This window comes from Hordeum vulgare, chromosome 2H (assembly GCF_904849725.1).
Source record: "Hordeum vulgare subsp. vulgare chromosome 2H, MorexV3_pseudomolecules_assembly, whole genome shotgun sequence".
In the NCBI taxonomy this organism is placed as follows: domain Eukaryota; kingdom Viridiplantae; phylum Streptophyta; class Magnoliopsida; order Poales; family Poaceae; genus Hordeum; species Hordeum vulgare.
Genome location: NC_058519.1, coordinates 38502990 through 38517486, shown reverse-complemented (window position 1 = coordinate 38517486; position 14497 = coordinate 38502990). Strand labels below are relative to the sequence as shown.

At 49.5% G+C, this 14497-nt stretch overlaps 2 protein-coding genes across 4 annotated transcripts; both read left to right on the top strand.

Moving 5' to 3' along the window:
• The first annotated feature begins 5814 nt into the window (after positions 1-5814).
• On the top strand, positions 5815-9557 carry LOC123424700 (acid phosphatase 1-like). Its single transcript, XM_045108368.1, has 3 exons — positions 5815-6321; positions 6404-6610; positions 9368-9557. Exons 1-3 carry the CDS (start codon positions 5945-5947, stop codon positions 9543-9545), a joined length of 762 nt encoding a protein of 253 aa, XP_044964303.1. The 5' UTR covers positions 5815-5944; the 3' UTR covers positions 9546-9557.
• A 59-nt stretch (positions 9558-9616) lies between these two features.
• On the top strand, positions 9617-14118 carry LOC123424699 (cytochrome P450 714B1-like). Of its 3 annotated transcripts, none has more exons than XM_045108365.1 (3): positions 9617-10064; positions 12535-12764; positions 12878-14118. In XM_045108365.1, the coding sequence occupies exons 1-3, from the start codon at positions 9617-9619 to the stop codon at positions 13952-13954; spliced, it is 1755 nt and encodes a 584-aa protein (XP_044964300.1). In that variant the 3' UTR covers positions 13955-14118. The 3 variants fall into 3 exon arrangements, with proteins under 3 accessions (XP_044964300.1, XP_044964302.1, XP_044964301.1); XM_045108367.1 differs by having other exon boundaries at positions 9972-12496; positions 12584-12764; positions 12878-14117; XM_045108366.1 differs by having other exon boundaries at positions 9972-12418; positions 12878-14116.
• The last annotated feature ends 379 nt before the right edge of the window (positions 14119-14497 follow it).

Here is a 14497-nt window from a genome sequence, read left to right as displayed (position 1 = left end):
TGATCTCATCCGGGACTCTGAACAACCTTCGGTCACCAATACCTATAACTCAACTATACCGAAACTTCACCAAACCTTAAGTGTGCAAACCCTGCGGATTCGAGAACTATGCAGACTTGACCTGAGACACTCCCCGGTCAATATCCAACAATGGGATCTGGATGTCCATATTGGATCCTACATATTCTACGAAGATATTATCGGTTGAACCTCTGTGCCAAGGATTCATATAATCCCGTATACCATTCCCTTTGTCCTTCGGTATGTTACTTGCCCGAGATTTGATCGTCGCTATCCCTATACCTATTTCAATCTCGTTACCAGCAAGTATCTTTACTAGTTTCGTAATACAAGATCCCATGACTAACACTTGAGTCACATTGCTTGCAAGGCTTATATGTGATGTTGTATTACCGAGCGGGCCCCGAGATACCTCTCCATCACATGGAGTGACAAATCCCAGTCTTGATCCATGCTAACTCAACGGACACCTTCAGAGATACCCGTAGAGTACCTTTATAGTCACCCAGTAACGTTCCGATGTTTTATACAGACAAGGTATTCCTTCGGTGTGAGTGATTTACATGATCTCATGGTCATAGGAATGAATACTTGACACGCAGAAAACAATAGCAACAAAATGACACGATCACATGCTACATTCATAGTTTGGGTCTTGTCCATCACATCATTGTCCTACTGATGTGATCCAGTCATCAAGTGACAACACTTGCATATGGTCAAAAAACCTTAACCATCCTCGATCAAGTCGCTAGTCAACTAGAGACTTACTAGGGACATTGTTTTGTCTATATATCCACACATGCATCTATGCTTTCATTCAATACAATTATAGCATGGATAATAAACAATTATCTTGAAACAGGAAATATAATAATAACTATTTTATCATTGCCTCTAGAGCATATTTCCAACACCCGCTGCCACGGGAGGGTAGGACTTATGCAAGTTCTTATGACTATATATGGAATACATGCCTACATTATATTGATGAATTGGAGCTAGTCTTGTGTCGCTCTAGTGTGTAACTGTTACATGATTGATGTCATCCATATCTTTCCATCGCTAATCCATGTGCCTACGCTTTACATATACTGAATCTTGTTAAGTTACTACTGTTGTTGTTACTGTCACACCTGTTACTCAATTGCTATTGTTACTGTCGTTATAAAAATTGATGCTATCACTGTTAGTGCAACTATTATCGTTTGCCGTGCTACTAAATTTTTGTTGTGGAGAGATATCCCATGTGCGGTTGAATTGAAAACTCTACTGTCAAGGCCAATAAATATCCTTTGGCTCCCCTTGTGTCGAATCAATAAATTAGGGTGAAATACTACTCGTGAAGACTGTCGCGACCCCCTATACTTGTGGGTTATCAAGACCTTTTTATGGCGTCGTTGCCGGGGAGCATAGCTATATTTATTGTGTTAACTTGAGGATATCCAATTGCCACTATAAAGAATCTGAAACATAGTCGAACTAAGATCATCCTTTCTCGCACGTGAGGAGCTAAGGAACTGCCATCTAGCTCTGCTTTTGATTCACCTACTGTTTTGAATCAACTTGTTACACCACCGCCTGTTGATCGTTGCAATATATCACATGAACTTGATGATTCTAGTTTTGAAATTAATAATGATACTACTGCTATATTTGATGAAATTTAAACTGTGCCACTGAATGAATTACTTGATGCTCATATTGCTAAAGCTAGAGAAATTGGAAATGTTGAAACTGATGAAGATTTTGAATTGCGTGTTACACCTCGCTCTCTTAATAGATACCCCCTCTGTTCGGAATTACTTGTCACATAAATGGATAAAAATGAATATATGTAGAATGAAAATACATCTAGATACATCCATTTCTATGACAAGTATTTCCGGACGGAGGGAGTATGAATTGCCTTATGTACCTGAAGGTTATGTTATGGGTGGGGAAGTGGCTAGGGATTTTCTTCCTGTGAAAATAGAGATGATTTGAATAAACTACAATGCAAACTAAAATAAAAACCTATGATGGAGAAAATGAAACATGATCCTAAATTTGCCACTTCCCTTATTTTTTTTCACTGATAAGGACTGTGAATTCTCTATAGACCCTGAATAGGGACACGGTGTTGTTTATGTATCCAATGTATTTAAGTTTCTGGTCAATACAATGCTAGCATGGATAATAAATTTTAGTCATGAACAAGGAAATATGATAATAGCCAATTTATTATTGCATCTAGAGCATATTTCCAACACCCGTGGGAGTTGAGGTCCCTCCCTCCGTGGGTGCGGTGGTTGGCGGCGGTAGTCGAGGCAACACTTCATTGCCGGGTGGCGATGCATCGAGGGCCATGGACATGGCGTCATGCAAGGGTGCTCGGCGATGGCAGTTATGAGTCACGGGGTGAGGCCCCTACATTGGTGACGAAGTTGCAAACTTCATGGCTAATGACAGACTAGGAGTGGAAGGAGCTGCCTTTTACTCCTCATACCGTGGTTAGTACACTATGTTGTGGTCGGTGGGTGATATGTTGGACATGGATGCCGGGGTGACGGCTCCAGAAAGCCGTCCGCATGGTTGGCTCTCCGACGGCCACCATGGCAGCGATGGTGCCTTGCTTCTTGGTCGTGTGGGCGACGAACGAGTGAGTTGTTGGTGGCTCGGGCACATCCTTTGTTGGGCGTCGCCGAGATCTGAATCCAGGGTCCGCACATGTCGTGCTTGCCCTGGGGGCCTCGGGTGACTAGGATGGGGTGTCGAGTGAAAGCTCCATGCTTTTGCGCCGGTAACAATGACGCTCGCGGCCGCCGCTCTTTTCATGAAGACGTTGTTGTGGATATCCTGTGTGCAACTGAGTTACGGGGTGGAGTTGATCCCAATAAAATTAAGAAATCCTTCACTAACTTAGTACTAATCACTATGTATTTATACAAGATGACCGCTATGTCATAGGCATGACCTCATCAAACTATTTTCCTATCTTCGTCCCAGTAGGCAACGATAACGCTACCGTTTCCTCTCTTGAGGATGTTGTCGATGAGCTTATGTGTCTTAAGATGTTATGTGGGGTTGTTTTCAGTTTCTCCCATGTCTTCCTTCAGTAGCGTAGTCGCTTGTTTTCTAAGCGGGGCAGGTAACTTAGAATCTAGGAGTACTTTCTAAGAGGGTCATCTCATCACTTTGCCTTTATTTAGTAGGGAGGGGAGCATATTTCGAAGGAATCATGTTACTGTAAAGCCTTGCATATTTTGATTGACACTTCCTCTATTTTAAAATATAAAATCATTTTTGACACTATGACGGAGGGAATACCTCTACCGGTTGAGCTATCCTCTCGTGGTTCAGGGCTCCTTTGATACAAAGGAATTTCATTGGATTTTTGGAGGATTTGGATCCTTAGGATTTTTTCCTACGATGGTCGTTTGATTCCTAGGATTGAAATCCTTTGGAATTTTTCCATAGGATTCATTTGTACTATATTTTGGAGGAAAATTTCCATCCACTCAAACCTCTTTGTAGAATTCCTTTTTTTGAGAGAACCACATGTTTCATTAATCGAAAAACAAGTTACAATAAGCAACACACGTGGAAACTAAAAGACAAACCGGGATAAAATGATTATCCTGAATTTGCAGATAAAAACCTAAAAGATCGAGAAATACAAAACGATCCCTATGGTTTCCTGCAACCACCATAGCGAACGGCCGCCGCCCAACTCCAGCGCCGCCAAGGCGAACGCCGGAAGAGACGCCGAGCCTCCACCATCCCAAGATCAGAGAAAGAACCATCGCCAACGAGGCTTTGTGAGTCGATGAACAGGCCCGCTGCACACAGCAAGGCACATGCCAATGTGGCACGTCGACCAGGGGACGTCCCCGTGCTGTCTTGGATCAAGATTTGTCGCCTCCCATCGACGAAGTCGGAGAGGAACGGCAGATCCACCACCTCCGGACCGGCATCCTCGCTCCACAAGAACCACCGCGCCCCGGCCGCCAACGCCGTCGCGAATAACCACGAACGCCAGCGACAGACCGAGAAACAAATCTCGCCGGATCTGAAGAACGGCGAGAAGACCAAGCTACCGATCTGAAGGACCGAGCAGCACACGTTGCCATCAACTCCGAGACGCCGTCATGAAAGTCGTCGTCAGTGTGGGAATAGAGTTGAGGCAAATTTATTTGCCCGGACGCCGCTCCCACCATCCCAACGACGTCCCAAGAAAACACTAGGCCAACCCTAACTACAAGCCGGCGTCGCAGCGCCGTGGTCCCCACCTCCTCACGTCGCCGGAGTGGGCAACGGAGGAGGCAGGGACCGGTGGCGGCCGGCGTCGCTGGGGGCAATTAGATCGCCTCCTGATCGCCTTTTCCCTGGGGGTAGGGCGGTTGGGCGTGCGAATTCCTTTGTTTTTCCGGTGCTATCAAACACACATCTAAATCCTATAATGCAGAAAAGGACATGCCACTCTATTCCTACGTTTTTCCTATTCCTGCATTTTGAGAATCCTACGAATCAAAAAGGCCCTGAGTCTGGCATCACAACATCCCTCCCCTCTATGCATATGCCTCCGCCTCAAGGCACCAACGGTCCTATTCCTTTTCAACATGGACGCATCGCCCCAACTTGCATTGCGCGCGCCGAGACCCAGCTGACTCCTCGTCCTGGGCCATATCCAGTGTGCGTCGCATCCACGCGAAACTTCGCGCACATTGAGCTCGCAATATACACACGATCTAGCCTAGATGCATGCCCCAGTTTGATGTAGCCACACGCAGGATCTCCAACATAATGTCTGGTAGGGGTGCTCGGTCAGTGGCCAATCTAACATGCATAGGCGCATCGCCGTGGACAATTGATTAATTAGTACCCCCTCTGTAAACTACTCCCTCTGTACCTTAATATTTATTGTTGGAAGAACTAATCTAGTTCTCCCCAACAACAAGTATTTAGAAACAGAGAGAGTAATATAAAAGTGTTTAGATCATTAAAGTAGTGATCCAAATGTTGTTATATTAGTAGCTACGATCGACATGCCAGTGGCACTAATCGGTCAATGCTCCGTGGGGAGCGATCACTAGCGACCGAGTGGCCGCCGCTGTTCATGCGTAGATCATCAAATTACTGTTCCCCGATCTCGCTTTGCTGAGTGGTAACACCTCCAGTGACCACCGAATCTTTCTTCTTCCCCGTGCCGGAGCTAGCTAGCTAGCTGGTGGAACACCGATCGACCTTCTCGCCTCTCTGTGAACTCCGCTACGTCTTGACTCGTGCGCAGACAAACGTTTCCCGCCGGTGCCCGCCGGCGCGGCCAAGATCGGACAATATCATGTCCATTGTCGTCGTGTGCCTACGCGGATCACACATATGTTTGCGTGCGTGCGTGCATGCACCATGCATGAACCACAAACAAAAGTGGCGCCCATTCAAAAAATTAACCAGAAAAAGTGCGCTAGCAGCGCAAAAGTAAAATAAGATGCTTTTGCTGGCTCAATGTCTGTACTGGCTGGAGGCACCGAGGTTAAATTCCTTTGATTCGTCAGCCCAATTGTCAACTTGGTTGCTTGCAGTCTTACCCCAAGTTTGTGACTGACTGGGTCCACGTGTTGCGCGGCCGGAGCGGCGGCGGTGCGTGCGAATGGCGCCGAGGTGGATTCACTGCACCCGATCCAAAGGCACCGGCGGTGACCGCGCTTTAGCCCACCGCGGCTGGCTTTCCCACCGGCCGGCATTGTCCTCCAAAAGCAAAAGGCGACATTGCACGCACGGACTAATCTTCCCCAGTGCGTGTGCGTGCGTGCGTCCATAAAAATCCATGCACGCACGCACGCTCATTGACAAAACGGTGCGGTCGACCAGCTGAGCTAGCTAGCTAGCTAGCCGCGCTGCTTTCCTTGACACTCGCGCACACACCCCTGAGCTGCCAGCAATGGCCGCACCCGAGCTGCGGCGGCGGTGGCTGGTGGTCCTCGTCGTCGGGTTCGTCGCCGTGTTCCAGGCGGCCGACGGGGCGCCGTGGTTCTGGCCGCCGGGCGGGGACGACCCCGGCGGCTGCCTGAGCTGGCGGGTGATGGTGGAGGCCAACAACGCCAAGTTCTGGCGCGCGGTGCCGGCGCCGTGCGTCGGGTACGTCTGGGCCTACATGTCCTGGGGCCAGTACGGCCGGGACGTGGGCAGCGCGGCGGACCAGGTCGCCGCCTACGCCAGCCAGGCCCCCGCCGCCGGCGACGGGCTCGACGCCTGGGTCCTCGACGTCGACGACACCTGCCTGTCCAACCTGCCCTACTACCAGGCCAAGCAGTTCGGGTACGTGCGTGACGTGCACAACGTACGTGTCGTGGCACACCATGCATGTACTGAACTACTGATTGGTTGTGCTTGCATGCAGGGCGTACGACCCGGCGGCGTTCAAGGCGTGGGCGAGCAGAGGGGCGTGTCCGGGGATACCGGCGATGGTGAGGCTGTTCTGGGCGCTCAAAGGCGGAGGCTTCAGGGTGTTTCTTCTCTCCGGGAGAGACGAGGAGGCTCTCGGCGCGCCCACCGCCGCCAACCTCGCCGCCGCCGGGTTCGCTGGCTACGACCGACTCATCTTGAGGTACGATACGGCCCGAGTTACCTACGTTTTCTTTCTTTCTTTCTTTCCGAGGGGAACGACCCGCGTTACGACTAGCTAGGCTGATCAACTCAGCCCAGCTCAACACAGCTCATAATAGAAGAGTACGCGTTTCAAAGATTGCCTTTCCAGATTGCGACAAGTATGTTATTGCAGCTATGTCATTTGTTATAGTTTGGAAGTTTTTCTTTTTTTCGTAGATCCGTATTTTTAAGATGTTTTATCTCCTAAACCGGGCGTCCAAATCTCGAACCGTTTTCACCCTCGGGTTTCTCGCGTCGAGATTTTTAAAACTAGATTTCATGTTGATAGGCTTTGACAAAAAAAATTCACAAAAAATCGAATGAGGAAAACCATGCCTCTCGTGATATAAAAAAAACAGAAAACATGCTTTTTTCGTGCCCTCGCAAAGGTAAAATCGTGTCTCTCGCGAAAGCAAAATCATGTCTTTCACGAAAGTAAAACCGTGTCTCTCGCAAAAAAAAAAAACATATTTTCCCCTTTTTCAAGAGGCATGGCCGTGCCTCTCGCGAAGACAAAACCGTGCCTCCCGCAAAAGAAAAATCATGCCTCTTGCGAAAGCAAAACCGTGTCACTCACGAGAAAAAAAGAATATGTGTTTTTTCCCTTTCGGGGAGGCACGGCCCTGCCTCTCGCGGGGTTAAAATCGTGTCTCTCGCGTAAGCAAAATCGTGCCTCCCAAGGAAAAAAATTTGAAAACGTGTTTTTTCGTTCCGAGGGGCACGACCGTGCCTCTCTCGAAGGCAAAACCGCGCCTCTCGTGAAAGCAGAACCGTGTGTCTTTCCCGGAAGCAAAACCGTGCCTCTTACGAAAGCAAAATTGTGCCTCTCGTGAAAAAAAACCGCAATTTTGTTCCTTTCCAAGAGGTCGTGCCTCTCGCGAAAGCAAAACCGTGTCTCATATTTTTTCGCGTAATATTTTCTTTTTGATCGTTCAAAAGCTAAAAAAAGACCAATAAAAGACTTCTAAGGAGAATAATCGTTAGGAGGCTTCTAAGGAAGTGTTTCGTAACTGGTTGCTCCGAGAAACATTCCTGTTATTTTTTTTCGGGAACATAACACTGTGCATATATCTTTGACTGGTTTCAGTCACAATTTTTATCCATCTACACCCAAGTTCACCTAACATGTAAATGCAATAAAAAAAAAGCTGAGATAGAGCATCTACAACTGGACCCTTCAAACCCTCCTCAAACGTCCGAAAAGATCGTCCGGTCACTGCTCGGTCACGAAAATGCGACCCAGATGGGCCTCTTAAACCGGCCTCAAACGCCCGGGCTGACCGGCATCCTCATTTCTAACTCAAATATGGGGCGGGTATGGGGGAGCCCGGGCACGCCCGCGTGGCCCGCAGTGGCTCGCATCGACCCCACATATATTTTTCTTCATCCGTTGGCCGGATCAAACCCTAGCCACTTCACACGACTATAATACACTCCCATCCGCCACCCGTCACACCTTCGGCGATCTCCGGCCTTCTCCGGCATGGCCTTCAGCGGATCCAACTTCGACCAGTCCGGATCCATCGATTGGGGGGTCGTCCCATGCGGAGTGGGGGAGGCAATGACGGGTCGCATTGCACTCCGCCGCTCCTCGAGGATAGCGCCCGACCGACGACAGGATCTGTCCGCTGCGACTCCATAGCGTCCACTCAAAGGGCACTCGGTTCTTCTGGGGCGGGATCCCATCGGGAACGTGCTGCCCGTCGTGGGAAGGAAGGATAAGGATCATCGAGGCCTATCTAGCGTAGGAAATGGCGGAGGCGGAGGCCATCCGCGCCCGCATTTTGAAGAAACGACAGCGACGGAACACGCGCGCCATCGCCCCCGAACAGAATCGGGCGGTCCTTGAAATGGTCGGACTGTCAGCGAAGGAGGAGAAGCAGGTGAGCAGCGGCGAGGACAGCTCCGGCGATGAACACGATCCATACCGCGTCTTCGACCGGTACTTCCACGACAAGGACGGTAAGGACGCCGGAAAGGACAAGGGCAGCCGTGGATGATCTCCACCATAGACAAACATGCCAAATTTTAGTAGTCCCGTGACATGTTAGTAGGGATGAAGTAGACGAACGATGTGTATAATATCGATGTAGTAGTTGCATGGGTTATGTGAATTTAAAATAATGAGATTTAAGATGTGGTCAATATCTGCGGGCGTGTCGGACGTTTGCGGACATTTGAGAGGCCGGATTTGCAAGTTTCGACTATACATGCTGTTAATTACAAGTTGCACATTCTTAGCACGTTCGGTCGCATGTCACATGTACGTACTGACCCCGACCGTGCTATTGACTTCTTGCTCTCATGGCCATGGTGGACTCCGTACATGGTACTACTGTACGAGGAATTGACGTGCAAGTGACAGCACGCACAAACACAAAAAAATCAGGAGGATATATTCTTCCAGCAGCAACCAGGATCAACTAACTTCCAACCACTACTAATATTCGTACACACATATCATATACATGCGCATTCTACGTTCCACTGAATCCTTTGACAGCGAGCTGACGTGAAGCTCCTGAACCGCGACAACCCTCTGCTCTACTTGCCGTCCTGACCTCTGACGTCCCCATGCGCCATTTTTCTCAGCAGTAGTACGTTACAGCATGCACGTACGGTCCGGTTGGCACCGTGTGTTTTTGTCCCGATGAACGGAACCAGGTGGACGAGTAATGCTGACCGTGTTAATTTCTTGCGGCGTGTGTGCATGCAGGAGCGCCGGGTACCGTGGGCAGAGCGCGGTGGAGTTCAAGTCGGCGGTGCGCCGGCGGCTGGCGGAGGAGGGGTACCGGATCCGCGGCAACGTCGGCGACCAGTGGAGCGACCTGCAGGGCGACTGCGCCGGCGACCGCGTCTTCAAAGTGCCCAACCCCATGTACTTCGTCCCCTAGACCGACTGAACGACCCATGTAATAACATGTAAATAACGTGACGGCGACCGGCGCCGCACCGCTATATATGCATGGGATGGGATGGCTGCCGCCGCGCGCACCGGCGTATACAATCATATCTTCTTCTTCCCAACGATTCCCATTCCCTCCCGTGCACACGCTCATCGCAGCACAGAGAGAGAGAGAGAGAGCGCGCTTTACGAGAGGGGGGCATGGCGGTGGCGGTGGCGTCGGCGATGGGGGTGGCGGCCAGCCTGTGCTGCGTTGGGGCGTGCGCCCTGGCGCTATACCTCTACCGCATCCTCTGGCTGGCGCCGGAGAGGGTCCGCCGCGCGCTGAGGAGGCAGGGGGTCCGCGGGCCGCCGGCGTCCTTCCCCTACGGCAACCTCGCCGACATGAGGCAGGCCGCCGACGCCGCCAAACGTACGCCGTCGTCCCGGGGTGGCGGTGGCGACGACGTCGTGCACGACTACCGCTCCGCCGTGTTTCCCTTCTACGAGAAGTGGAGGAACGAATACGGTACGTGCGTGCGTGGTGCAAAGATATAATATCGGCTTCTTCCTATATGCATGTCCCGGCCCTCTTTCTCGATCTCTCGATTGATCTCGTACGCGCAGCCATGGATTACGATTAGTTCCTACCTGATGGTTGCTGATTGCAAGTTTGATTCGATCGAACAGTACTAGGGTTAGGTATATATCCACTGCACCGATGCATGTGTGGCCAGCCTTTTCTTCTTCTTCTTTTGATTTCTTTTTTCTGCGTGAGTGGATACATAATCCCTTGTTGATTATATTTGGTAGCACCTTTCCAAGTGCAGTGCAAACCGACGCAAAAATGTAGACAAAGGACTGTAGGCAGCTAGGCGACGAAGGGATACTTGCATAGATCCTTCCGTTCCATTTTAGACGTTGTAGTTGCATCATGAGAGAGAGAGAGAGAGAGAGAGAGAGAGAGAGAGAGAGAGAGAGAGAGAGAGAGAGCTATAAAGGCAATAATAGTGGAGACGAATCGCAACAAAAACTATGTGTACAATTTGGTGTTGCGTGTGCGCTTTCTGCCTGCGGAGGAATAGCGATACGTTCCAGAGAAGAAACAATAATTGAGGTTCGTAGGAGCGATGTCTGTTGTAGCTTAGGTATATGCTTCATAGGATAGCAATCCGCTCCATGAGGATGGAAAGCAACGGTTCAAGTTCAGTACCATACCACCATTACCTAACGCGCCAATACGTGCACATATACCATGACTGATAATCACGCCATCTTTCTTTCCATTTCCCTATTTGCTTTGCCTGTCATGTTTATGTGCAAATAAATAAAGTGAGCGATGCTCATGTCCACGGAAAAAAGAAGCGATGCTCATGAATTCCGTACGTTTTTTTTTTTTGATTATAAAGTTTGATCCACCATTGACCCAGCTTTTGCGTATTAAAAAAAAAGGACCCGCTGGGACAAGCCGCCTGGAAAAAAAATTGAGTAAGTCGATTTTTTCAGAATCAAAATACTTGCATCAATTCAGGTAAGTGGTTTTTTTCCCTCGGAATCAAAATTGACTTGCATCAATTTCGACAACTCATTTTTTTTAGATGAGCACTGGTTCCTTTGCAACCACAAAACACAAACCAATATAGGAAAGAATAATGAAATTTTCTAAGAAACATTGAATTTAGAAATTTGGTTGCCTTTTATTTCTATGATACGACTATACGAGGGAGCATCTATGTATTAACCGGCGCCCGGCGGCGACCAGCCTAAGTGGTGCATGGTTTGGACATACGTCTTCCTCGCCTCACATCACAAGCTAGCTGGCTACAATATTACATCCGTTGAGCATATCTGGGAAACTACACACAAGTGTTAGAGTCCATGGATATATCCTTTAGTTGTAAGTTTCGACCAATCGATGTAATGGGACTTCATTATGGTATGAAATTTGTGTGTATATATACATATGAAATCAGAGTTTAATTAATTTTGCATGAGTATGATTATCAAAGGCGTAGGCAGGCCTTTAATATGTGTTATTTTTTAAACAAAATAAATTAAAGTAAAACAAAATTAAAATAATGAGGTTTTCCAAGAAACAATGATTAGTGGCATTGGTATTAGTTTTTTTTAAAAGCAAAGCATAATAATAATGACAAATTTGCACAAAAATGGAATAGAAAGTGTGATTTTTGATAATATGCAAGAATAATAGTATAATAGTGAAATTTCTAGAGAAAATATTTTCGTAAAAAACGAACGAAATATGGACATTGATATTTTACCCTTAAAGAAGGAAGAAAATGAAATAAAAGTAATACAAAATCAAATAATTTTTTTAAGAAAGAATGAATTAGTGTCATTGGTATTATCCTGCAATAAGGAAAAAAAATGTCCCCTCAAAAAATAGTAAGAAAGGAAATGAAAAAAATATTAAAAAACTTGCACACAATTTTGCAATGAAATCGCACTATTTACCGTGCAAATAGTAAGCATTCAGTAGTGCAATTTACGCACATAGTACTGTGTAGCGCAGTCGCGTGCGCTGCGTACGTTTCCAAATTTCAACCTACCTAAATTTAGCCAAAGTGAAGAAAACACATGCATATTCAGAGCTTTGGCAGTTGGGTCGCGGAGCAAAGGCGTCGCATGTTGCCATTTCCTTGCCATCAGATGAGATGCCCAGCGTGCATCGGGCTATCTATCTTCGTTGCCGGCTTGGCGACACATGGGTGCGTCGCCGTCGCCCGACCAATCAGCGTCATCCCCCGCCATCGACAAGGAAGCTTCCCTTCCCGCTGCCGTCGTCGTCTCCCGCCCTGCGGAAAGCGATCCCGCCTACATCTTTCGCCGCTCCCCTTTCCCGATGCCCAAAACACCGCCCCGGTACTGCTCCGGCCTACCATTGTCCATTGACGCGCCGTGTCCTGTCGCCCGCCGCGCACTGCCAAACAAATCGATCTGGTCAGTGATTTTTCCTTTTTGCTATGCTGTTTGGCCAGGGCCGGTGTTCACCTACTCTGTGGGCAACATGGTGTTCATGCACGCCAGCGACCCGGCCGTGGTCCGCGACGTCTGCCTCTCCGTCTCGCCCGACGACCTCGGCAAGAGCTCCTACATGAAGGTCACGCACCACCCGCTCTTCGGCGACGGCATCCTCAAGTCCAACGGCGACGCCTGGGCCCGCCAGCGGAAGCTCATCGCCCCCGAGTTCTTCCCCGACAAGGTCAAGGTACCACATCATCGATCAGTTCATCACTTCACGTCCCACGCACTGCAGACTGCACTGCCAATGCCAACCAAACATCATCATGTCATGTCATGCCATCGGCTGGCATTCCCCAGGGCATGGTGGATCTGATGGTGGACTCGGCGCGGGCGCTGGTGCGGTCGTGGGAAGCCAGGGCGGCCGGGGCCGACGGAGGCCGCGCGCTGGAGCTCAAGGTCGACGACGACTTCAGGGCCTACTCCGGGGACGTGATCTCCAGGGCGTGCTTCGGGAGCAGCAGCTACGTCAAGGGCAAGCGGATCTTCGCCATGATCAGGGAGCTGCAGAAGACGGTCTCCAGGCCCAACCTGCTCGCCGAGATGACCGGGCTGAGGTTCCTCCCCACGAGGAGCAACTGGGACGCGTGGCGGCTCAACCGGCGCGTGCGGAGGCTCATACTGGACGTCGTGAGGGAGAGCGGCGAGGCGGACGGCGGGGACAACCTGCTCAACGCCATGCTCCGCAGCGGCCAGGCCGAGGCCGGCGTCGCGGCCGCCGAGGACTTCGTCGTCGATAACTGCAAGAACATCTACTTCGCCGGGTACGAGACCACGGCCGTCACCGCGGCCTGGTGCATGATGCTCCTGGCGCTCCACCCGGACTGGCAGCGCCGGGTGAGGGACGAGGCCATGGAGGCCCTCGCCGGCGCCGCCGGCGGCGCCGCCGGCGCCGCCGCCGAGCTCGACCTCTCGTCGCTCCAGAGAATGAAGCAGCTGACGATGGTGATCCAGGAGACGCTGCGGCTGTACCCGGCGGGATCGGTGGTGTCGCGGCAGGCGCTGCGGGAGCTCACCCTCGGCGGGGTGCGCGTGCCCAGGGGCGTCAACATCTACGTGCCCGTGTCGACGGTGCACCTGGACGCCGAGCTCTGGGGCTCCCGCGCGCGGGAGTTCGACCCGGACAGGTTTGCGGGGCGGCCGCAGCTGCATTCGTACCTGCCGTTCGGGGCCGGGGCGCGAACCTGCCTCGGCCAGGGCTTCGCCATGGCCGAGCTCAAGGTGCTGCTCTCCCTCCTGCTCGTCAGGTTCGAGGTGGCTCTATCGCCGGACTACCTACACTCGCCGGTGCTCAGGCTCACCGTGGAGCCGGAGCACGGCATGCGGCTCGTGCTGAGGAGTGTACCGCCCAACGGCGAGACGGACCGAAAGTTGTAGACATGGATGTGATTGTTTATAGAGTATTTAACAAAAAGAACTGGAGTACATAATTCGACAAAACTCCCAGTTCCCGTTTCTTGCTCACGCTGTTCTTGTCGCAAATGGCCCGCGCGTTTTCCCACGGAAGAAAAAAACATAATTTTTAATAAAGATGATCACATTATATTCACATATCATCGCTTGATTTTGAAATTTTATGCATAAATGCAAGAAAATATTTCTTCTTTTAAATTTATTCACAAGTTGAAGCAATTTTTACATTTTCCAAAAATATATATCATGGTTGTCAAAAATCTTGTTAACTCAAAGATTTATTCTGAATTTCAATACTTTTTTATAGAAAACATACAATAATAATTCGATCCATCCAACAGTTAATTGTTCAAAATTCACACACGTATATTATCACAAAGACTTACAAGGATTAATGTTTAACTACAGACATTAGATCTTTCGTGAACAATTTTATAAATATGGGAACAATTTTAAAATCAAGAACATTTTTTACAATTTACAAACATTTACTAAAAATCGTTAATA